The 24,504-nt window shown below is 35.0% G+C and overlaps 1 protein-coding gene across 1 annotated transcript in view; it reads right to left on the bottom strand.

The window, feature by feature from the left end:
* Positions 1 to 24,504, bottom strand: part of LEKR1 (leucine, glutamate and lysine rich 1) — a 336,798-nt gene that overhangs the window by 195,396 nt on the left and 116,898 nt on the right. The window contains exons 7-8 of the mRNA XM_067737845.1: positions 19,113 to 19,232; positions 10,591 to 10,766 (exon numbers count right to left, since the gene is read on the bottom strand). Of these exons, the coding sequence (XP_067593946.1) occupies positions 10,591 to 10,766; positions 19,113 to 19,232 (296 nt within the window). The remainder of the gene's footprint in view (positions 1 to 10,590; positions 10,767 to 19,112; positions 19,233 to 24,504) is intronic.

Here is a 24,504-nt window from a genome sequence, read left to right as displayed (position 1 = left end):
AGTCTGAGATCAAGGTGTCAGGGTTGGTTTCTTCTGAGAGTCATAAAGGACAGATCTGTTCCAGACCTCTCTACTTGGCTTGTAGACGGCCGCCTTCTCCCTGTGTCTTCACATTGTCTTCTCTGTGTGTGTGTCTGTTTCTAAATTTCCTCTTCTTGTAAGGATACCAGTCATTTTGGATTAGAGCCCACCCGTTTAAATTTAATTGTTTCTTTAAGAATCCTAACTCCAAATATAGTTATATTCCAAGGTACCAGGGAGTTAGGACTTCAACATATGAATTTGAGAGAGACACATTTCAGCCCATAATGCTATATTTTAGAATAATTATTGGCGTTTATGTTGTGATTATAAATATGCAAAAATAGGTGAGCATGTGGAGTATAGAAGATAAAATTGAAAACTGAAAACAACTGAGTTAGTATAGAGGAATTAGGAGTTTATTTTACTTCTTAGAAAAATGTTTCAAGTTTTATTTTACATCAACTTTTCAAACGAAGAACTATGCCGTGCAGAATCAACTCACACCATAAGGATATATCCATGTGATAACAAATAAAAGCTAGTATTGAAAAAAAGTATGTTATTTAAAATGTTTGTAATATTGTCAAAGTTTATAGCCAATAGATGTTTTTAGCTTTTAAAGTAAGTGTGACAGAATTTGCTAGCTGATGCAAGTATAATTATTAGTATTAATCTCATACAATCAATTTTTTTGCCTTGATAAAATTTTTCTGTTGTTCTTAGTCCTGTTAGCTTAGTCAATGAACTTAAAATTATGTTATATCATTAAGTTTTTAGGAAGCTTCTATAACCTTATTACCAAGGCAAGCTGATATAAAATAATATTAAAAAACTCTGAAACACTAGATTTATTATTTAATGAAGGAGTCATAAAACACTATATAGGTTACTTTTTTAAAAACTATTTTGAAATACTTAGAGATTTACAGGCAGTTGTAAAGAAATGTATAGGAAGGTCCTGTGCTGCTTTTATTCCTCCTCTCCCCATGTTGACATTTTGTATAACTACAGTACTCTATCAAAATTAAGAAACTGCTCTTGGTATAATCCACAGAGCTAATTCAGATTTCACCAGTTATACACACCTTTCTCTCTCTCTCTGTGTGTGTGTGTGTGTGCACAGCTCTATGCAATTTTATCACATATGTAGCTTTGTATAACTACCAACACGACCAAAACATAGGATTATTCTATCACCACAAAGCTACCTCCTGCTACCCCTATATAGTACACCTACTCCTATTCCCACCACCATCCCTAATCCCTGGAAACAACTAATCTGTTCTCCTTCTCTATAATTTTGTTATTTCAAGAATGCTACATAAATAGACTCATATAACATGTAACCTTTTTGAGGCTGGATTTTTTTCATGCAGCATAGTCCCTTGAGCATGTATTAATAATCTGTACCTTTTTTATTGCTGAGTAGTATCCCAGTTTGTTCTTCATTCACTGAAGGATATTTGGGTTGTTTCCAATTTTGGTTATTATGAATAAAGCTGCTATGAACGTGTATGTACAGGTATCTGCATGAACTTAGGTTTTCATTTCTTTGGGACAAATGCCTAAAAGTGCAACAGCTGGGTCATGTGGTAAGTGTGTGCCTTTTTAGTTTTAGAGGAAATTGAAAAATTATTTTCTAGAATGGCTGTACCATGTTACATTCCCACCAGCGATATTGATTTGGTTTCTCTGATCCTTGCCAACACTTGCTTTGCTCAATTAAAATTTTAGACATTGTAGTAGATATGCAGTAGTATCTCATTATGGTTTTAATTTGCATTTCCCTAATGACTAATGATATTGAACAAATTTTTCTTGTGCTTATTTGCCACCTGTATATCCTCTTTGATGAAATTTCTGCTCATTCATTTTGCCCATTTTCTAACTGCACTATTTTTTGATGTAGAACTTTGAGAGTTTACAAAAAATAGATTCTAGATACAAGCCCTTTGTCAGATATGTGCTTTGCAAACATTTTCTCCCAGTCTGTAACTTGCCTTTCCATCCTTTTAACAGGGTCTTTCGCAGAGGAAAAGTTTTTAATTTTGCTGCAGTCCAATTTACCAATTTTTCCTTTTATGTATCATGCTTTTAAGTTCAAGTCTAAGAATCCTAGGTTACAAAGATTTTCTTTTTTTCCTAAAAGTTTAATAATTTTATATTTTACATTTAAGTCTATGATCCATTTTGAGTTAAATTTTTTATAAGGTGTGAGGTTTGGATCAAAGTTTTTGATATCCAGCACCACTTGTTGAAAGGCTAGGCTATCCTCTGCTGAAGTGCTTGTGCACCCTTGTCAAAAACGAGTTGGGCTGTATAAAACATATAAGCTACAAGGATATGTTGTAAAATACAGGGAATATAGTGAACATTTTATAATAATTATAAATGGAATATAACCTTTAAATATTGTGAATCACTATGTTGTACACCTGAAACTTATAAAATATTGTACATCAACTATACCTCAATAAAAAAAAAAAACCTAGTTGGGCATATTCGTGTGGGTCTAAATAAATATATATACATATATATTTACTTCTAAAATTTCATTGTGAAATAATTGACATTCATCACTGTATAAGTTTAAGGTGTACACCATGATGGTCTAATTTACATAGAGTGTGAAATGATTACCACAATAGGTTTAGTAACACCCATAATTTCATATAGATACAATAAAAAGAAAAAAAATTCTCCTTGTGATGAGAACTCTCAGGATTTACTCTCTTAACAACTTTCCTATATATCACAGAGCAGTGTTAACTATAGTCATCATGTTGTACATTATGTCCCTAGTAATTATTTATCTTATAACTGCAAGTTTGTACATTTTGACAACCTTACTCCAACTCCCCCTCTCCCTCCCCCACCTCCACCTCTCATAGCCACAAATCTGATCTCTTTTTCTATGAGTCTGGTGTATAGTTTTTCTTGTTTGTTTATTTATTTATTTAGGTTCTACATACGAGGAGATCATACAGTATCTGTCTTTCTCTGACTTATTGGGTTGGCCAAAAAGTTCATTCAGGTTTTTCCATAAGCTGTAACGGAAAAACCCGAATGAAATTTTTGGCCATCCTAATGTTTCACTTAGCATAACATCTTCAAGGTCAATTCATGTTGTCCCAAATGGTAGGATTTCTGTTTTTATGGCTGAATAATATTCCATTGTGTGTGTGTATATATATATATACACACACACACACACACACACACCCATTCACCCATTAATGGATACAGGTTGTTTCCATGTCTTGGCTATTGTAAATAATACCACTATGAACATAGGGGTACAGATATATTTTGGAGTTAGTGTTAATAAACTTAGGTAAAAGCTTAATTGAATAGTCAAGACAACAAACTAGAAATAAGAAACAGTAACAAAATATAAGGGTGTCATTATAACTGACATTAAGCCCTTATAATTTTTGTAAATAGGAAATAAACCAAAATAAAATTATAACATTTTAACAGCTTTAAAGTATAAAAAGTTCATTTCACTATTTATACCAGCATTGTCCAATAGAAATACAATGCAAGCCACATATATACATTAAAAATTTCTAGTAGCCACATTAAAAATGTAAAAAGAAACATGTAAAATTAATTTTAACAGTGTGCTTTAATTCTACATATCCAAAATACTACCATTTCAAAGAAAGGCTAGAGCGACATTCAAAGTGCTCAATAGCTCTGTGTGGCTGGCGGCTACAATATTGGACAATGTAGGTCTATATACTTCCTAGGCTTTTGGTCATCTTTTTGTGCAGGTGTGATAGTTACTCAAGCTTTATAAGAATTAACCTTCAAAAGTATTACACTCTATTTTCTCTGAATCTAAATTTAAGATAAAGATTATTTATTTAAAATTCTATATTGTGAAATTGGCATGTTTATATATTTACTAGAACTGCTGCTAAATTTAAAGTGTGCTCAAATTGATCAGAGATTATAAAAAGGCAAGCATCAGCATATTTGTCATTTTGCATATACTGGTACATGTTTGTATATATGTGCCCTGAGGCTTCGATTGTGCTGATAACATAGAGTAAGAAGAAATTTTTTTAAAAAGAGCGGGAAAAACCCTTACAATAATATAGCTTCACTTTCACACACCCCAACTGTTATGGTCACTAAGCTCTTGCTTGGAAATTAAATATACTGTCCTTGTGTATGTATTTCCATCTCTGAGCTTCTGCAATCACCACTGTGTAACTTCCAAACAAAGCCCTCACACTTCTGATATAAAAGCAATATGATTTATTATAATGGTAAATGTTAAAGTTAAGGGTTGAAAACTACCTCCTGTCTTCTCATGTTAGATAAAATGTAAAATGTAATACTACTTGATTCTTCAATACCACTTTTAGGAATTAACTATGTTAAATAAAAAAAATGGGACAAGATCATAGAGATTCATGAGTAAAGATGTTCACTGAAACCTTATTTATAAAAGCAAAAACTATGATCAACCTAAATGTCCACAAATAGAAAGCCAGTTAAATAAGTTAAGATACATTCCTACAATGAGATGCTATGTCAAAATAGTTTACACAGTTAGTTGGCATGACTGTATATTTACATGATATATTATTAAGTATATATATCTATACAGTAAAAATAAAGATTAGAAAGTTCTATATCAAAATGTTAACAGCAGATATCTTTGTGTATTGAGATTGTAGATGATGTTCACTTCCTTCCTTGTTCTTTTTCTGTATTTTCTATGTTTTAACATTGAGGCTGTTTTATGTTTATAGTCAGAAAAATCCTTAAAGGCATTTGAATTTGAGGGGAAAAAAAGAATTATCAAGTTTTGCATTTCCCTCCTTAAAGTTCAAAAAATAAGTTTCAAACAAGCTTTAAAAATCAGATTGAGAATTTTACTACTGATAGTAACCCATGGCTGCAGGCACACGCAACTCATAAACAAAGCCTCTCCTTTCTCCTTACTCTCTCTCCCTAGATATAGAAGTAGTAAGTGAGCATTATCAAAAACATTTAGAAAATACTCAGAGGTTTAAAAAGGAACATAAAAATTATCAGATTTAATCTGGGTTAAAATTTGGGTGCCCTTTATTTCCATTTAAATTCTACAATGTTCACTGAGCACCTACCCTGTGACAGGCAAAATTCTCTTAAAACACTAGGAAGACAGCATTCAGCAAAGCCATCAAAATTCCTGTCTTCCTGGAGATTATAGCCTAGTGTGAGGAGTCTGGCAGTAAACACATAAATCAGTAAATGGATAAGAATATTTCTGACAGTGATAAATGTTATTAAAAATGAAACAGAAAAATAGGATAGAGAAGTGTAAGGGAAGACTACTTTAACTAGGATGGCCAGCAAAGATCTCTCTGAAGAGGTGACATCTGAACCAAGACGTAAGTCATAAGAAAGGTCAGCTACTTGTTCTGGGAGACCCTTAGCTAACCTCCCCTTCATGTACCTGCAGTACTTCCCTCTGGCCTTATATTATATGGGTCACATTCAGAGAGAATAAAGTGACTGAGCTTTTAAAGTGAGGAAGGAGTAATATTCCTCCATGCAGAGGGGTTGTCAGTACCTCCTCGCTTTTCTATCTCTTTCTGTGATTGTGACATATTTCAGTCTATGTGCTCCTCTGTGGTTTACCTAAACTAAGTCCTAAAGTTGACAATTAGCTTAAAAGATTCCCCCAAAGAAATCATGCATTAGGGAAGATACTGATAATGCAACAAAAATGAAAACAAAAACAGGTAGAGCTGATGCTTCTTCTCTTCTGGTATGACTGAGTTCATCATTACTGACATCATGAGGTAAATATTCTATAATAAGATGTGACAAGACACTCAAAAATGAGAAAGTTATTGAGAAGTGATTTGAATGTGGATTAATATCCTCTATATGTGTCCCATTAAAATGGCTAAAATTTAAAAGATTGACAACACTAGGTGTTGACAAGGATATGGAGCAACTAGAACTCTCATACTTTGCTGGTAGGGATTTAAAAGGATCAACCACTTTGGAAAACTATTGGGTAGTTTCTTAAAAAGTTAAATATAACCTACCATAAGACCCAGCCATTCTACTCCTAGGTAGTTACTGGAAAGAAACAAAGGCATATATTCATCAAAAGATACATGTGAATGTTCAAATAATGGAAATGATGCATAAAATAGAGTATATCTGTATTATTAACTGTAGTGGGCATTGTCAGTGACCCGCCCATATCCCTTGAACCTTTCAATGTTCTTCTACCGACTTCCAGTTCCCACTATTTGCATCTCTGTGCTGGAGGAATCTTTTCCCTGGAACTGCAGAAAGTAGCACTTCCCACCAAATGGCAGACTACAGGTGCCAAGGAGTTTACACTGTCTGGGAGCAGCCCTTAACCAATGACTCTTGGGAGTTGATGTCCAGCTCCCTCACTCCTTGAGTGAGGAATTCTGAGGCATGTGTTTTAAACCATTTCTCAGTTTCCTCATGGGATTAAGCTCCAGTTGCCCACTGCAATACTGCAACCTTTATTGGCTGCCTTTCTGTCCCTATACCTGCATGACCTTCACTTCCCAAATAAACTACCTGCAGTTATACCCTTGATTCAATGTCTGCTGAACTAAGACACTTTTTTTAAAGGCAAAGTATTAAAAATTAACAATTTTTGCAGTTGAAAACATGGTTGTTATAATATTCATCTGTATTTGTCCAAATTTAATTCTCAAAATTAGTTAAAAATTTTAAGAGTATTATCATATACAACTCATTTCTAAAGGCACATATTATATAATAAAATTAGGAAACTGAAGTTATAAGGTTAGAATGCTTTCTTTTTCTAACATTTAACTATAAAAAATTTAAAATATACAGAAAAGTTGGAAGAACTGTACTGTGAACTCAAATACACACACTACCTAGATTCTTCAATTAACATTTTACTATATTTGCTTTATAACATAGTTATTCCTCTAACCATCTTACATATTTATGCATTTCAAGATAAGTCAATATATTTGACTCCCTAAATACTTCAGCATGCACATTGTTAATTAGCATTCAATATAGATTTCTAATTTTTGAGTGAAATTTACCCACAAAGAAATGAATAAATCTCAAATGTACCAACAGATGAGTTTTGAAAAATACATCCACTGTGTAACCCAAACCTCTATCAAAATAGAGAGCATTACTATCACCAAAGAAAGTGCCCTCATGCCCCCTTTCCAGTCAATCCTCCCCTCTGAGGTAACTTCTGTTTTTGTTTTTTTTCCCACTATAGATTAGTTTTGCCTATTCTAGAACATCATATAAATGGAATCTTACAATGTGCATTATTTGTGTAAGGTTACTTTCAGGCAGCGTAATATTTTTGATGTTTATCCAAGTTACTGCATTACTGTAGTTCATTCTATATTCCATTGTTTATTCAGCCGTTTTTTTGATAATCCATTCTACTGATGTACTTCTGGGCTTTTACCAACTTAAGGCTATTTTGAATAAAGCTTGAATAAAGTTGCTGAATGTTTTTATGGACATATGTTTTCATTTGGGGGAGATGGTAAATTCCAAAGAGAAGAATTTCAGAGACATCAGACAGATGTATCTTTAGTTTTATTAAAAAACTGTCAGATCCTTTTTCAAAGCAGCTGTAACATTTTATACTCTCACCAATTTGTTTGAGAGTTCCAGTTGCCCTCCTTCCTCACCAAAATTTGCTGTTGTCATTTTTTTTCATTTTAGCCAACGTAGTGTGTATGTACTGGTATCTCACTGTGGTTTCAACTTGCATTTCCCTATGACTCATAATGCTGAGCACCTTTTCATGTCCTTTTTGGCCATTTGTGTATCTTTCCTTGTAAAGTGTCTATTCAAATCTTTTGGCCATTTTTGGTTGGATCACTTGTCCTTTTACTATTGACTTGTAGGTGTTCTTTATGTAACCTGGACAGCAGTCCTTTGGCACAGAGTTTTGGAATATTTTCTCTGTCTGTGGCTTACCTATTCATTTTATTAATGGCACCTTTTGATGAGCGGAAGTTTTAAACTTTAAGTCTAATTCATCAATTTTTGTTCTTTTGTTATTCTTACTTCTGTGTCCTATCCAAGAAACCTTCATTTACTATCAATTCATGAAGATATTTTCCTGTTTCTCCTTTTATTGTTTTAGCTTTTAAATTTAGCTCTGACTAATCCTGAATTAATTTTTATGGAGTTAAGGAGTCAGGGTATATTTTCCTATATGGCTATTCAGTTGTTCCAGCACAATTTGTTGAAAGACTTTCTTTTTCCCATTGAATTGTTTTGGTGCCTTGTCAAAAGTGAAATGAGCATTATCAACAGGGGTCATTTACAAGGCTATTTTGTTCCATTGATCTATTGTTGATCCATATGCCAGTATTACACTGATTTGTTTACTGTGATTTTATAATAAATCTTAGAGTCAGATGATGTTAATTCTCCATTATTATTAGCTTTTTATATAGCTTTTTGTATTTTTTTTAGTGGTTGCTCTAGGGATTATACATCCTTAATTTCTTAGTCTACGTAGAATGAATGTTACACCATGTCACATAAAATACAAAAAGCGTGCAACCATATGGATCTATTACCCCATCCCCCTGTCCTTTATGCTCTAGCTGTCATATGTTAAATCAATATACTTTATAACCTCCACCATATAATATTATAATTCTTACTTTAAATGATCATAGACAGTTTTTCAATTCAAAGGAAAAAAGAGTTTCATATTTACTGATATTTATTACTTATGGTACATTTTAACCCTTCCCTGGAGCTCTGTTCACTTTTTTCAGTGTTTATCTCTCTTCTTCAAATTGAATAATTTCTATTAATCTATCTTAAAGTTCATTGATTCTTTCTTTGGTAATCACAATATGCTATAAAAGTCTATCCAGTAAATTTTTATTTTAGATATTGTATTTTTTAATTCTTGACTTTCCAATTTTTAATAGTTTCTTGCTGAGATTTTCTCTCTTTTCATTCATTATTAGCTTATTTTCCTCTATGTCATTGAACATAGTTAACAGCTGATTTGAAATCCTAGTCAGCTAATTATATCATCTGGCCCACCTCAGGGTTGGTCTCTGTTGACTGTCTACTCTTTTGAATAGAAGCCATTTTCCTGTTTCTTTCCAGTTCAAGTAGTTTTGGATTGTATCCTAAACATTGCGGATGTCATGTTATGGAGACTCTGGATTCTGTTATGGTCCTCTAGAGTATTGATTTTTTTTTTTTTTTTTTTTTTTGGTATTGCTTTGTTTTAACAGGTAGTTAACTTGGCTGAACTCATATACTAATGACTGTTTCCCCTAGGGTAGGTAGCAGGTAATGTCAATTGCTTTAGCCTTAGATGAGCTACTTAAGAGTCTTCCCTGTACACACGTATTTTAGGGATAAGCCAGAGATTTGGGAAGAGTTTATATGCGTAATTTGAGCTCTCACTTTCTATCTCTTTTCGAGGATATCCTCTCACTTCTCAAAGCTGGGACTGCCTTGATCTCTGCCCCCCAGTCTTAAAGCCAAAAAGACTATAGATTTCTATCAAAGTTCTAGCTTCCCTGCTTGGAATAGATTGTACCCTGCCCTCAATCTAATAGCCATAAAAAAACACCAAAACAAACAACAACAACAAACAGGGAATTCACCCAGTGCTATCCCCTTCTTTCAATTAAAAAAATAATAGATTTTTTTAGTTCAGTTTTAGGTTCATAGTAAAATTAAGCAGAAAGTACAGAGAATTCCCAGATACTTCCTGCCCCCCACACATGCATAGCTTCCCCCACCATCAACATCCTGCACCACAGTGGTACATTTTTTACAATTAATGAACGTACATTGGCACATCATTACCATCCCAAATCTATAACTTACATTAAGGGTACAGTCTTGGCATTGTATATTCTATGGGTTTTGGCAAAATGTATAAAGACACCTATCCACCATTACACTATACAAAAATAGTTTCACTGCCCTAAAATACTCCATGCTCTATCTATTCATCCTTCCTTCCTACCCTGGCAACCACTGACCTCTTTATTATTTCCATAGTTTTGCCTTTTCCAGAATAGTCATATATTACAGTTGGAATCATCCAGTACATAACCATTTTAGATTGGCTTTTTTCAAATAGTAATAGGCCTTCTTTCAATTTTTCTTATGTTCCCTCCATGTGCTTGGTCTTGGTCACTCTCCAGTGTTTTTAGGTAGGTACTTTGTTCAGAATTTATAGTTGTTATCTGTGGGAAATCTGATCTAATTAGAGCTACTCAGCCATTAACAGAAAAAAAGTTTTAAAATACAAATTTGTACATTTAACAGGAATAATCAGACTTCTGGTCACAGTTCAAGATTGATGTATCAGAGCTTATCTTAGATCAGGCCTATAATTATTAAATTTCAGGGATGGAATAGATCTTAGTGGTCATCTAGTATACTAACAAATAACAGGTTTAAAATTAATCATAATTCCCATCACATAAAATGAAGTATCATTATTTCATGACTTATGATATACCATTTACCAAAAAAAGGACGATTATGTTCTAAACATATATAACAAACCTGTCAAGGCTGTTTCACTTATGGATTTAATTTGTAGAAAAACTTCTCCTTTCAGTGAAGTCCAGTTTTGAAAATTATCATATACTTCATTTTTAATACTGGTTAGCTCTCTTTTACTAAAAGTAAGTAATGAAAGAGTCTTATTCCAGAGATACTTGTATTCTGTCAATCTCTGACTGTAAAGAAGTAAGGAAAAATTAGGATTTTTAAAAATAGCAAGCATAATAACAAATATGTATTTGAAAAAAGGTTTTCCTTGAAAAATGGTTTTAGAGTGACCATACAATCTACTGTATAAATGGAGACAGTTATGAAAGTAAAAGTAGGTGCTATCTGCATTATGCTGAGACAACATATAAACTGGGGTTATCCCAGGAAGACTGAGGTATATGGTCACCCCAACTCATTTCCATTGTGTTATAATATTTTAACTATAAATAAAGGTAGCTAACTACTTTCATACAAATTTTTCTATTAATCTTTTAAAATTAATTTAACAGCAAACATTTAGTGAAGGAAATTCAGTCAAAAGTGACTTAGTCAGGACTTCCCCGGTGGCGCAGTGGTTAAGAATCCGCCTGCCAATGCAGGGGACGCGAGTTTGATCCCTGGTCTGGGAAGATCCCACATGCTGCGGAGCAACTAAGCCTGTGTGCCACAACTACAGAGCCTGTGCTCTAGAGCCCACAAGCCACAACTACTGAGCCTACGTGCCACAACTACTGAAGACCGCGCGCCTAGAGCCCGTGCTCCGCAACAAGAGACACCACAATAATGAGAAGCCCGAACACTGCAATGAAGAGTAGCCCCCGCTCGCCACAACTAGAGAAAGCCCGCCTGCAGCAACAAAGACCTAATGCAGCCAAAAATAAATAAATAAATAAAATAAAAAAGTGACTTAGTCACTGAGCCTAAAAGAGAATCTCAGATTTGTAGACAGCATTCTTCCTGCGCTAGAGTCCTACAGGCAGTGTAAAACCTAGGGTAATAATAAATGAAACCCTTCTAAGTGACTGATCCAGTGCTTTTCCCACATCAAATGCCACAGCTCAAAGTAACCACATGTTTTTTACTATCTCAATGATTTTTATTACTTCAGATGTCCTGGCTATCATTTACCTAATAATCAAGCAAGATGCAGACATGGATAGGAGAGTCATCAGCAAAAAGATGATGACTGAAGCCATGGGAGTTAATATTTATCTACCTAAGTAGACTAAGATCTATTATACAGAGACTGTATCTGTCTTGTTCATCACAGTCTCCCTTGCACCTAGCACAGTACCTACCACATAGTACGTACTCAACACATATTGATGAATGAATGAATGAGTGAAAAAAATAGATCACTCTGTTGGAGGAATAAAGAAGTAAGAAATACTGAGGATAAGATACTGGACAACACTAATATTTATGGGAATAAATCAGAAAACAAACCCTCAAAGGAGATGAGGGAGGAGCAACCAGTGAAGAAAAGCCAAAAAGATAACATCAGAAAAGCCAGGGGATAAGAGAATTTAAAGTAGAGAGTAGTGATCAGTGTTTAAGGCCTCAGACAAAGGCTGAACAGAGGCCATTATATCCGGTATTAAGGAGGTCTTTGGTGACCTAAGAGAGAGGCTTCAGGTAGGAAAAGACTGAGCAGTAAAGCAGAAGTGAGAAAATAGTTATGTGGTACCAGCAATCAAGAACCTTGATTGAGGCAGCAAGGAGAGAAAAAGGAAGATACACAGTAGAATGGTTTGTTAGGATGGGAGACACCTGAGTGTTTACAGAGCTGAGCAGACAGTATGAGTACAGTCACAGAGGCTAAAAAACACAGGCAAGAGATGTGATCATTTTTTGTGCAGAGAGCTAGAAAGAAAGGACAGATGTAAAACAAAGGCTGAAAGATTAGCCTTTGCCAGGAAGAAGAAGGGTGGTGTCATTCTGTGTGGTTAATTAATAAGGTCCACTTGAGTGACCAAAAGCCACAGGGAATCCTCAATCAGCATGCAGACCTGGGAGCTAAGAGAGATGTTGATTTCAAAAAAAAAAAAAAAATCAAAGAAAGGGGTGGGGGTGAGGGAGGGATGGATTGGGAGGTTGAGGTTAGCAGATGCAAACTATTACATATAGAATGGATAAACAACAAGGTCCTACTGTATAGCACAGGAACTATATTCAATATCCTGAGATAAACCATAATGGAAAAGAATATAAAAATGAATGTATATAACATGTGTAACTGAATCACTTTGCTGTACAGCAGAAATTAACACAACATTGTAAATCAACTATATTTCAATTAAAAACAAGCCAAAAAAAAAAAATCAAAGAAAGAGTCCAACAGATCACTAAAGCAAAGGGGAGCAATGGTGAGGATGGGAAGTTTGAATGCGAAGCCAGGAAGTGGTAAGACAGAGACAAGAACTATGAACTAAGTCAAGGTTAAAGGCCTAATGGGCCCAATGTAAGGCAGCTGCTGGGAGCAAGTCATGAACATGGGGGTCAAGGCCTAAAGGGATATTTAATAGAAGAAAGACCAGATACGGATGCATGTGCTTCTGTAGGGACAAAAGGCAGGAAACAGAAAAATCAAGCCACTTAGCGAAGAGCAGATCCATCACATTTTGTGCGGCCTAGATCTTATATGATTGGTGTGGATAGAGGGATGGCTTTCTTGTAAAAGACGACTACAAAATTAGGTTTAAAAGTGTGCACTTATAGACTGAGAAAAATCATTACAAATAAAATTGTAAAAGTTAATAAATCTCATCAATATCACAAAATACAGAAAAACAGTATAACTTTTTAATAAGTAACAGCTCTACAATACTTCTTTTGTCTATAATTTTTGGTTACATGCTTTACAAGCACCTTTTCATATGAGAACCATTTTATAATAATACTTTGTGTGGAGAGAATATAAAAATTATACAGCCTTTCATCTAGCAAGGCCATTAGTTTTATTATCTGTGGTAGTTTAGAAAGATTCTTTTAGCTTCATAGCCCATTACTGGTAATATCATGTAAATATTAAGCATTGTCAAATTTGGGAAAATCCTTATAAAATTTTTTCATATATGATAAAATTTTTGGCATTTCAAGTTTTCTTGGAAAATGACATCTTATATTGTCTTTGAAATGATGAAACTCATGAACTAGCTTATCTCAGATGTCCTTGAAGTGGTATACTATGATTTTTATGTTATATTCAGTGATGTCAGCAGCTTTGGTCAAATCAGCAAGAAACTTAAATCTTTCTCCAATGTATTCAAATAATTAACTCCTCTTCATTGAATGGATTACAAAATAATCCAAGAGATTTAATTGAAATTGTATCACTTATGATGTAATCTGAAAAAATGTTATAATTTGTTTTTTATGACAGAATAATTTCTATTGTTTAAATTGTTCATCTTTATTGCTTTTACTCCATTAATTCAAAAAAATTCATACAGGGCTTCCCTGGTTGTGCAGTGGTTGAGAGTCTGCCTGCCGATGCAGGGGACAAGGGTTCATGCCCCGGTCCGGAAAGATTCCCACATGCTGCAGAGCGGCTGGGCCCGTGAGCCATGGCCGCTGAGCCTGCGCGTCCGGAGCCTGTGCTCTGCAACAGGAGAGGCCACAACAGTGAGAGGCCCGCGTACCGCAAAAAAAAAAAAAAAAAAAGAAATTCATACACATCCCTATTTTTAGTCTGCAATGTCTTGTTTGTGTAATTGAAAATTACATTGAAATGACTTTCCAGATGGCAGTTATAATGTATATTGCCAACACAACTTTCTCTCTCAGATCCCTCAAATGCCAGGGACTACTCCAAGGGCATACTGACATCAGAAGTAGGAGAAGGGAAATCAGAGTGCAAAGAGACAGAATTTTTACAATTATAATTTAAAACCATCTTACTTTGCCAGGGGCCCTCCCAGAAGCTTGGAAGGGGGTCCTGAGTGCGGGGTTCTGAAACTTAAGTATCATTTGACTCACAGGAAATATGTCTGTGTTGATAACTTTAACTCTCTTTGTGAAATACACGGCAAGACACACAGCTGGTGAGAGATGAGTAGCACAAAGAATTTTAAGCAGAATATTGAGGATTTAGAATAGTATTGAAGAAATTGAGGGCCTGGTGTTTAACAACCTGTAAGTGGATATAAAGACTGAGTGAGGGTTTTAAGGGTAAATAAGCAGAGGTAAAAGTAGCTGGAGTATTGGTAAATTCCTCTATGCAGAAACATACTCTATGAAGAAAATCCTAATGAATACACACACACACACACACACACACACACACACACACAAATACTAGAATAAATGGGTTCATCAAGATCACAGGATACATAAACCATGTGCAAAAACCAATCTGTTTACTAGCAATGATGAATCCCAAAAATAAAGTTAAGAAAAAAATCCCACTTGTCATAACATCAAAAAGAATAAAATATTTAGAAATAAACTAAATAAAAGGAGTGCAAGACTTATATACTAAAAACAAAACATTTCTGAGAGAACTAAAGATCTCAGTGGAGAGATATATGGATTCTTGGATTGAAAAATTCAACATTTTAAAAATGGCAATTCTCCCCAAATTGATCTATAGATTTAATGCTATACCTATCAAAATCCCAGTAGGCTATTTTTCAGAAATTGACAAGATGATCCTAAAATTTATATGGAAATACAAGGTTCCCAGAATAGCCAAAACAATCTTGAAAACAAAGAAATTTGAAGGGCTTACATTTCTTGATCTCAAAATTCACTAAAAATTATAATATTCAAGAGAGTGTGGTACTGACATTAAGAATAGATATACATCAATAGATGAATAAAATAGAATAGAGAGTCCAGAAATAATTCCTTCCATTCATGGTGAATTGATTTTAGGTAAAGGGACCAAGGCAACTCAATAGGGAAAGAATAGTCTTTTTAACAAACAGTGCTAGAATAATTGAATATTCACATGAAAAAAAAAGATGAATTTAGATCCTTACTTTACATTATTCACAAGAGTTAAAATGGATCACAGGCCTAAAGGTAAGAGCTAAAACTATAAAACCTTTAGAAGAAACTACTGGAAAAAATCTTTGTGACCTTTGGTTAGGCAGAGTTCTTAGATACATTACCAGAAGCACAATACCTAAAAGAAAACATTGATTAAACTGTATTTCACTAAAAGTAATAACTTTTGTTCTTCGAAAAGACACAATTAAAAAAATGAAAAGACTTGCCACAGACTGGGAGAAAATATTTGCAAATCATGTTTCAAATAAAAGACTTGTACCCAGAACATACAAAGAACTCTTATAATCTGATAACAAGAAAACAAACCAATGAAAAATAGAAAAAATATTTTAATAGATATTTCACCAAATAGCCATAAAAATAGTTAATAAGCACACGAAAAGATGTTCAACACCATTAGTCATTTGGGAAACACAAATCAAAGCACAATGAGGTACCATTTCACAGCCTCTAGAATGGCTACTATAAAAAAAATACAGACAATAAGAAATGTTGTCAAGAACACAGTGAAAGTAGAATCCTCATTCCTGGTAGGAATGTAAAATAGTGCAGCCACTTTGCAAAATAGTTTTGCAGTTTCTTAAAGGTTAAATATCAATTTACCATATGATTCAGTAATTCTACACTTAAGTATCTACTCAAAAGAAATGAAACATACATCCACACAAAGACTTACATGTGAATGTTTATAGCAGCATTATTCATAGGTGCCAACAAGCGGAAACAATCCAAATGTCCTTCAACTAATAAATGCATAAATAAAATGTGGTATGTTCAGACAATGAAACACTATTTAGCAATAAAAAGGAACAAAGTACTGATGCATGATACAACATGGATAAACATCAAAAACATTATTGAAAGATGTCAGATATAAAAGACCACATACTGTAGGATTCCATATATTTGAATTGTCCAGAGAAATATCTATAGAAACAGAAAGAAGATAAGCAATTGCCTAGGATTGGCGGTGAAGATAGAGATTGCAAATGGCATGAGGATCTTCTAAGGATGACTCAAATGTTCTAATATTGCATGTGGTAATGGTTGCACAACTCAGTAAGTTTACTAAAAATCATTACATTGTCTACTTAAAAGGGGTGGATTTTGTAGTATGTAACTTATATCTCAATACAGCTGTTTAAAAAAGACATGAGCTGATTATGGGATCAAGGCTAGAAAACAAAGTAAGGCCAGGAAATGGTTGGGAAAATCAGAAAAACAAAACAAAACAAAACTAGAAGCCTTAATGTGGTTGACAAGTTGGTGTGAAAGTGAGAGATTTGGGGAGTTGGCTTAATTTCAGAGATGACAGAGTCTGGATTTACAAACAAGAAAAATTAAAGGATAAGTATATTTCAAACAATTTATGAAAGATTTACAATAAGAATCCTATAAAAGTAAGCACTACCAAAATATTTCAAATATGGATTGATTTGGAATATTGGAGTTATACACAACTTTACATAAAGTGAAGTATACCTATATTCCATATTGTTTTTTAGTATCTATTTTACAGGCTTTCAAAAGTTGATTTCCATTCTCAAAAGACACTTTATTCTGAATAGCAGTTGTGCTGAGCCAACTGAGGCATACCACAGCTACTCCTCATCAACCCCTTGCGAGAGACAGGTTGGAAATGAGGTCAGGGAAAATACAAAGCATGAAGAACACTTTGCTGGAGGCTAGGTGATTAAGCCCTACTGCAATTAAACAAATGAGAGAATAATTTAAAAAGAGCAAAGTGACTCAAAGACATAGTGCATTGATCTCTTAAAAGTTCCTTTTGGACGCCGTAAATAAAGATGATTACATCTGAGTAGCTAAAGCTCAAGCTTCTTTTCTTTACCACTTTAAGAGAGAAGATTATAAGCTCCTTTTCTTTATCCACAGCAAACTCGAAGTTTTACGTTCTGGTAGATATTTTTTTTAAATAATCAGTAAACTAGTTTAAAATGAGCTTTTAGTAATGCAACAAAATCACTGAACTCTACAACTTTTGGTTTGATTTTATTTTCACCAGACTGCATTCTCCCATGCAATGTACCTACTAGTGAGAGTATTAACAAAACATGTAATTATTTTTATTCATCTGTCACAAACTTTTATTTATACTGTCTAGTTAAATGGTTACTTCTAAAATTTCTAGTGTTACTTTTTTATATAAATCAGATCCGAAACTCCCAATTTGTGATCTTTTATCTAAAAGTAAACAAAAACCACAGATCTTTTGAAAACATTTTAAAAAATAAGCAGTAAAAGTATAATGCAAAATGATGACAAAATTACAACACAGAATAAAAATAACATTTAAATATGTATAAGCTTCTTCAAGAATTTAAAATACTACAAATTACATGTAAAATGTGAATAATAAAGACTGACTTTATCAGTCCATAATATCCTGAAGCAGCATTAATTGTCTAATTAGTCCTAGTCTAGCCTTTAAAATTTAGTCAATCCTGCCATCCATAATGGCATCTCTGGATAAAACAAATGGGATTTCCCGAGTGGACCTGAGCCAAAGCTATTGTTGGGGCCAAGACTGAATACTGATGGTCCTGACTAAAATGGAGAGTTGGGATCACCGGGGTGATATCCTGCTGGTTCAATACTAGATTTCTAGGAGAGGACAGAGAAGATTTCTGATGACAAAAATTGTCATCTGTTTTGTGAGTAGACTCATTCATTAATTCAAAAATTATTTATTTAGCATCAGTTATGTGCAAGGCATTAATGAAAGGTTAGATGGCTAACAGGTTATCACCAGATATTGCATAAAAAAATTATTAGCCCAGATAATTTTTTTAACAGAACAATATTCCCAATAATAATAAGTAGACTGGAAAAAATAAGAACATTAAAAGTATTTACCCGGCATATTTTTTTTAGTCATCCTGAACCTGTGTCTATTTATAATGTTCATTTAACTTATTTCCCTTTTCTAAGAGCTAAAAGTTACTCAATTTAAAAATTAATCATTCTTTCTGATATTCTCAATATATTCAATTCCATTTTTAAAAAGTACTTCCTATTTTCTTTAGAACATTGGGCTTTACCTTTAGTTATTATAAAGCCTTCAAAGATTATATAAAAGCAGATTTAACACCATTTATATTGGAAATTTCTAAATTTAGGAGGTCTATTACTATCCAGTTAGGAAGTTTCCCCATTCTATTCTTTTCATGTCACTGGACTGTCGGTCAGGAGATCAAGTATACCAAGAAATACTGGCCAAGAGGAAAATGAATTAGTTACTGTGCTTTCATTCTAAATGTCACTGCAAAATCAGAACAAGGTGTTTGCCTAATTTAAATGTTATTGGCAAAACTATTTAGTTGAGATAATAGTTTAAAAAAAAGTGAAGTGTTTCCATTTTTTTCAACAACACTATAATATTAAACTATATAAGTATAGAAACTATATTACTAAAAGGTGTTTGAATGCTTATAAAGTTAGTATTAAATGAGTGTATATTTTCAATACTATAATATTCAGTTCTTTAAAGATAATCTTACCTGAAGATTTGTGATTGTCTTTGTTTAATTTTTAACTCATGTTGCAACTGACTCAATTCTTTCTGTACTCTCTGAAAATCATTTTGCTGACTTTTTAACTGCATGCTTGCATCTCGAATTCTAAAAATATAAACAAATAACAACTGTTATAAGCCTAAATATTTCTTCATGAGTACTTTATCAAAATTTAAATCCACTTTTTTCATTGCAGCACTATTTACAATAGCCAGGACATGGAAGCAAACTAAATGTCCATCAACAGAGGTATGGATAAAGAAGATGTGGTACATATATACAATGGAATATTACTCAGCCATAAAAAAAACCAAAATAATGCCATTTGCAGCAACATGGATGGACCTAGAGACTGTCATACTGAGTGAAGTAAGTCAGACACAGAAAAGACAAATATCATATGATACTGCTTATATGTGGAATCTAAAAAAAGGGGACAAATGAACATAGTTACAAAACAGAAGTAGAATCACAGATGTATCAATAGAAAACAAACTTATGGTTACCAGCAGATAAGGAAGGGGTGGGATAAACTGGGAGATTGGGATTGACATATACACACTACTACATATAAATAGATAATTAATAAGAACCTACTGTACAGCACAGGGAGCTCTACTCAGTACTCTGTAATGGGCTATGGGAAAAAAATCTAAAAAAATGGTGGATATATGTATATGTATAACTGATTCACTTTGCTGTACACCTGAAACTAACAAAACATAGTAAATCAACTATACTTCAAAATATATTTTTTTTAATTTTAAATCCATTTTTAATAAAAATAAAAGAAAACTATGGGGGGGGGGACCTTCAAGATGGTGGAGAAATAAGACGTGGAGATCACCTTCCTCATCACAATTACATCAAAAATACATCTACATGTGAAACAACTCTTACAGAACACCTACTGAATGCTGGCAGAAGACCTCAGACTTCCCAAAAGGCAAGAAAATCCCCACGTACCTAGGTAGGGCAAAAGAAAACAGAAAAAACAGAGACAAAAGAATAGGGACAGGACCTGCACCTCTGGGAGGGAGCTGTAAAAGAGGAAAAGTTTCCACACACTAGGAAGCCCCTTCACTGGTAGAGAGGAGGTGGATGGGGGGAAAGCTTTGGAGCCATGGAGGAGAGCACAGCAACAGGGGTGCAGAGGGCAAAGCGGAGAGATTCCTGCACACAGGATCAGTGCTGACCAGCATTCACCAGCCTGAGACAATTTTCTGCTCACCCGCCGGGGCAGGTGGGGGCTGGGAGCTGAGGCTTGGGCTTCGGAGGTCAGATCCCAGGGAGAAGACTGGGGTTGGCTGCGTGAAGACAGCCTGAAGAGGGCTGGTGTGCTAAAACTAGCTGGGAGGGAGTCAGGGAAAAAGTCTGGACCTGCCAAAGAGGCAAGAGACCATTGTTTCAGGGGGTGTGAGGAGAGGGGATTCCTTCCATGTGTGCCCACAGGAGACAGAGCACCACCTAAGCGAGCTCCAGAGATGGGCATGAGCTGTGGCTAGCAGCTCAGACCACAGAGACAGGCATGAAATGCTAACGCTGCTGCCGCTGCCACCAAGAATCCTATGTGCAAACACAGGTCACTACCCATACCCGCCCCCACAACCCCACAGGAGCCTGTGCAGCACACCACTGCCACTGTCCCCAGATCCAGGGACAACTTCCCCGGAAGAACACACAGAACACCTCAGGCTGTTGTAATGTCACGCTGGCCTCTGCCGCTGCATGCTCCCGTCGCATTCCAATTATGACTACCATCCCCCTCCCTCTCCCTGGCCTGAGACAGCAAAAGAGCCCTAATCAGCCGCTGCTTTAACCCTCTCCTGTCTGGGTGGGGAACAGATGCCTGAGGGCGACCTACACACAGAGGTGGGGCCAAAACCAAAGCTGAACCCCAGGAGCTGTGTGAACAAAGAAGAGAAAGGGAAATCTCTCCCAGCAGCCTCAGGAGCAGCAGATTACACTCCCACAATCAACTAGATGAACCTGCATCTGTGGAATCCCTGAATAGACAATGAATATTCCCAAAATTGAGGCAGTGGACTTTGGGAGCAACTGTAGACTAGGGGTTTGCTGTCTGCAACTGATTTGTTTCTGATTTTTATGTTTATCTTAGTTTAGTTTTTAGTGCTTGCTATCGTTGGTGGATTTGTTTATTGGTTTGGTTGCTCTCTTTTTTTATTTTATTATTTCTTTATTTTATAATTTTTAAAATTTTATTATTATTATTTTCTTCCCTTTTTTTTGATCCTTTTCTTCTGAGCCATGTGGCTGACAGGGTCTTGGTGCTCCAGATGGGTGTGAAGCCTGAGCCTCCGAGGTGGGAGAGCCAAGTCCAGGACATTGCACTACCAGAGAGACGCCCCAGCTCCACATAATACCAACTGGCGAGAGCTCTCCCAGAGATCTCCTTCTCAACACTAAGACCCAGCTCCACCCAACGGCCTGCAAGCTCAAGTGCTGGATGCCCCATGCCAAACAACTAGCAAGACAGGAACACAGCCCCACCCATCAGCAGACAGGCTGCCTAAAATCACACTAAGTTCACAGACACCCCAAAACACAAAACCAGACACAGCCTGCCCACCAGAAAGACAAGATCCAGCCCCACCCACCAGAACACAGGCACCAGGCCCCGCCACCAGGAAGCCTACACAAGCCACTGAACCAACCTCACCCACTAGGGGCAGACACCAAAAACAACGGGAGCTATGAACTTGCAGCCTGTGAAAAGGAGATCCCAAACACAGTAAGTTAAACAAAATGAGAAGACAGAGAAATATGCAGATGAAGGAGTAAGGTAAAAACCCACCAGACCTAACAAATGAAGAGGAAATAGGCAGTCTACCTGAAAAAGAATTCAGAGTAATGATAGTAAAGATGATCCAAGATCTTGGAAATAGAATGGAAAAAATACAAGAAACGTTTAACAAGGACTTAGAAGAAATAAAGAGCAAACAATGATGAACACCACAATAAACGAAATTAAAAATTCTTTAGAGGGAATCAATAGCAGAATAACTGAGGCAGAAGAACGGATAAGTGACCTGGAAGACAAAATAGTGGAAATAACCATCGAAGAGCAGAATAAAGAAAAAAGAATGAAAAGAACTGAGGACCGTCTCAGAGACCTCTGGGACAACATTAAACATGCCAACATTCAAATTATAGGGGTCCCAGAAGAAGACCTGGGTCTGATAAAATATTTGAAGAGATTATAGTTGAAAATTTCCCTAATATGGGAAAGGAAAGAGTCAATCAAGTCCAGGAAGCAAAGAGAGTCTCACACAGGATAAATTCAAGGAGAAACACGCCAAGACACATATTAATCAAGCTATCAAAAATTAAACACAAAGGAGAAACATTAAAAGTAGCAAGGGAAAAGCAACAAATAAAATACAAGGGAATCCGCATAAGGTTAAGAGCTGATCTTTCAGCAGAAACTCTGCAAGCCAGAAGGGAGTGCTAGACATATTTAAAGTGATGAAAGGGAAAAACCTACAACCAAGATTACTCTAGCCAGCAAGGATCTCATTCAGATTCAACAGAGAAATTAAAACCTACACAGACAACGAGAAGTTAAGAGAATTCAGCACCACCAAACCAGCTTTACAACAAATGCTAAATGAACTTTGCTAGGCAGGAAACACAAGAGAAGGAAAAGACCTACAAAAACAAACCCAAAACAATTATGAAAATGGTAATAGGAACATACATATCGATAATTACCTTAAATGCAAATGGATTAAATGCTCCAATGAAAAGACACAGACTGGCTGAATGGATACAAAAACAAGACCCATATATATGCTGTCTACAGGAGACCCACTTCAGACCTAGGGACACATACAGACTGAAAGTGAGGGGATGGAAAAAGATATTCTATACAAATGGAAATCAAAAGAAAGCTGGGGTAGCAATTCTCATATCAGGCAAAATAGACTTTAAGATAAAATTACAAGATACAAAGAAGGACACTACATAATGATCAAGGGATCGAACCAAGAAGAAGATATAACAATTGTAAATATGTATGCACCCAACATAGGAGCACCTCAACATATATGGCAAATGCTCACAACCGTAAAAGGGGAAATCAACAGTAACACAGTAATAGTAGGGGACTTTAAAACCCCACTTTACCCAATGGACAAATAATCCAAAATGAAAATAAATAAGGAAACCCAAGCTTTAAATAACGCATTAGACAAGATGGACTTAATTGATATTTATGCAAAACAAAAATACACTTTACACTTACACTTTATACAATGGAATATTACTCAGCCATAAAAAGAAATGAAATTGAGTTATTTGTACTGAGTTGGATGGACCTAGAGTCTGTCATACAGAGTGAAGTAAGTCAGAAAGAGAAAAACAAATATCATATGCTAACACATATATATGAAATCTTAAAAAAAAATGGTTCTGATGAACCTAGGGGCAGGACAGTAATAAAGACGCAGACATACAGAATGGACCTGAGGACACGGGGAGGGGGAAGGGTAAGTTGGGATGAAGTGAGAGAGTAACACTGACATATATACATTACGAAATGTAAAACAGATAGCTAGTGGGAAGCAGCTACACAACACAGGGAGATCAGCTGGGTGCTTTGTGACCACCTAGAGGGGTGGGATAGGGAGGGTGGGAAGGAGGTGCAAGAGGGAAGGGATATAGGGATATATGTATACATATAGCTGATTCACTTTGTTATACAGCAGAAACTAACACAACACTGTTAAGCAATTATACTCCAATAAAGATGTTAAAAAAAAAAGAAAAGAAAAAAAAACTATGCTTCTCTTATATGCTAAATGAATGTATAGAGAAAGTATAGAGAGACACATACCAAATAGCCATTTTTCCTGGGGAGGAGAGTGGAATTCTCAGGCAAGGAATAGGCAACAAATATTGAAGGGAAGCATAGCTTTATATCTTTTGTATTGTTTGAATTTTTGCAATGAACGTGTATTTTTACTTGTAATACTAATTAAAATGTACCTGAACAAATAATTTAACTTTTATCAAAGTAATACATGTACATAACTTAAAATGTCAAATATTTCTAAAAGAGTTATAAGAAAAAATAGTAATCATTTGATTTTACCCCAATTCTCACTGCCCAAAATAACTTTCAACTTTTTTCTTCTAGTATTTAACTCTGTATTATTAAATAACATGATTATACTGTTATTTCTTAAATTTCATTTTAGATATTGTCTAGTGAATAAATCAGTTAAATCTGGTTCTGCTACTTAATATAACTGAGACCTGAATATGATGACTTAAATATACAAAGGTATCAATATATTATCTTACATAAAACAAATGTATTGTTAGCCAGTCCAATGCTGATATGATAGCTTTAGAG

This window comes from Pseudorca crassidens, chromosome 5, assembly GCF_039906515.1.
Source record: "Pseudorca crassidens isolate mPseCra1 chromosome 5, mPseCra1.hap1, whole genome shotgun sequence".
Classification (NCBI taxonomy): Eukaryota; Metazoa; Chordata; class Mammalia; order Artiodactyla; family Delphinidae; genus Pseudorca; species Pseudorca crassidens.
Note: the sequence above shows the minus strand (reverse complement) of the source record. Positions and strands in the feature narration are given on the sequence as shown.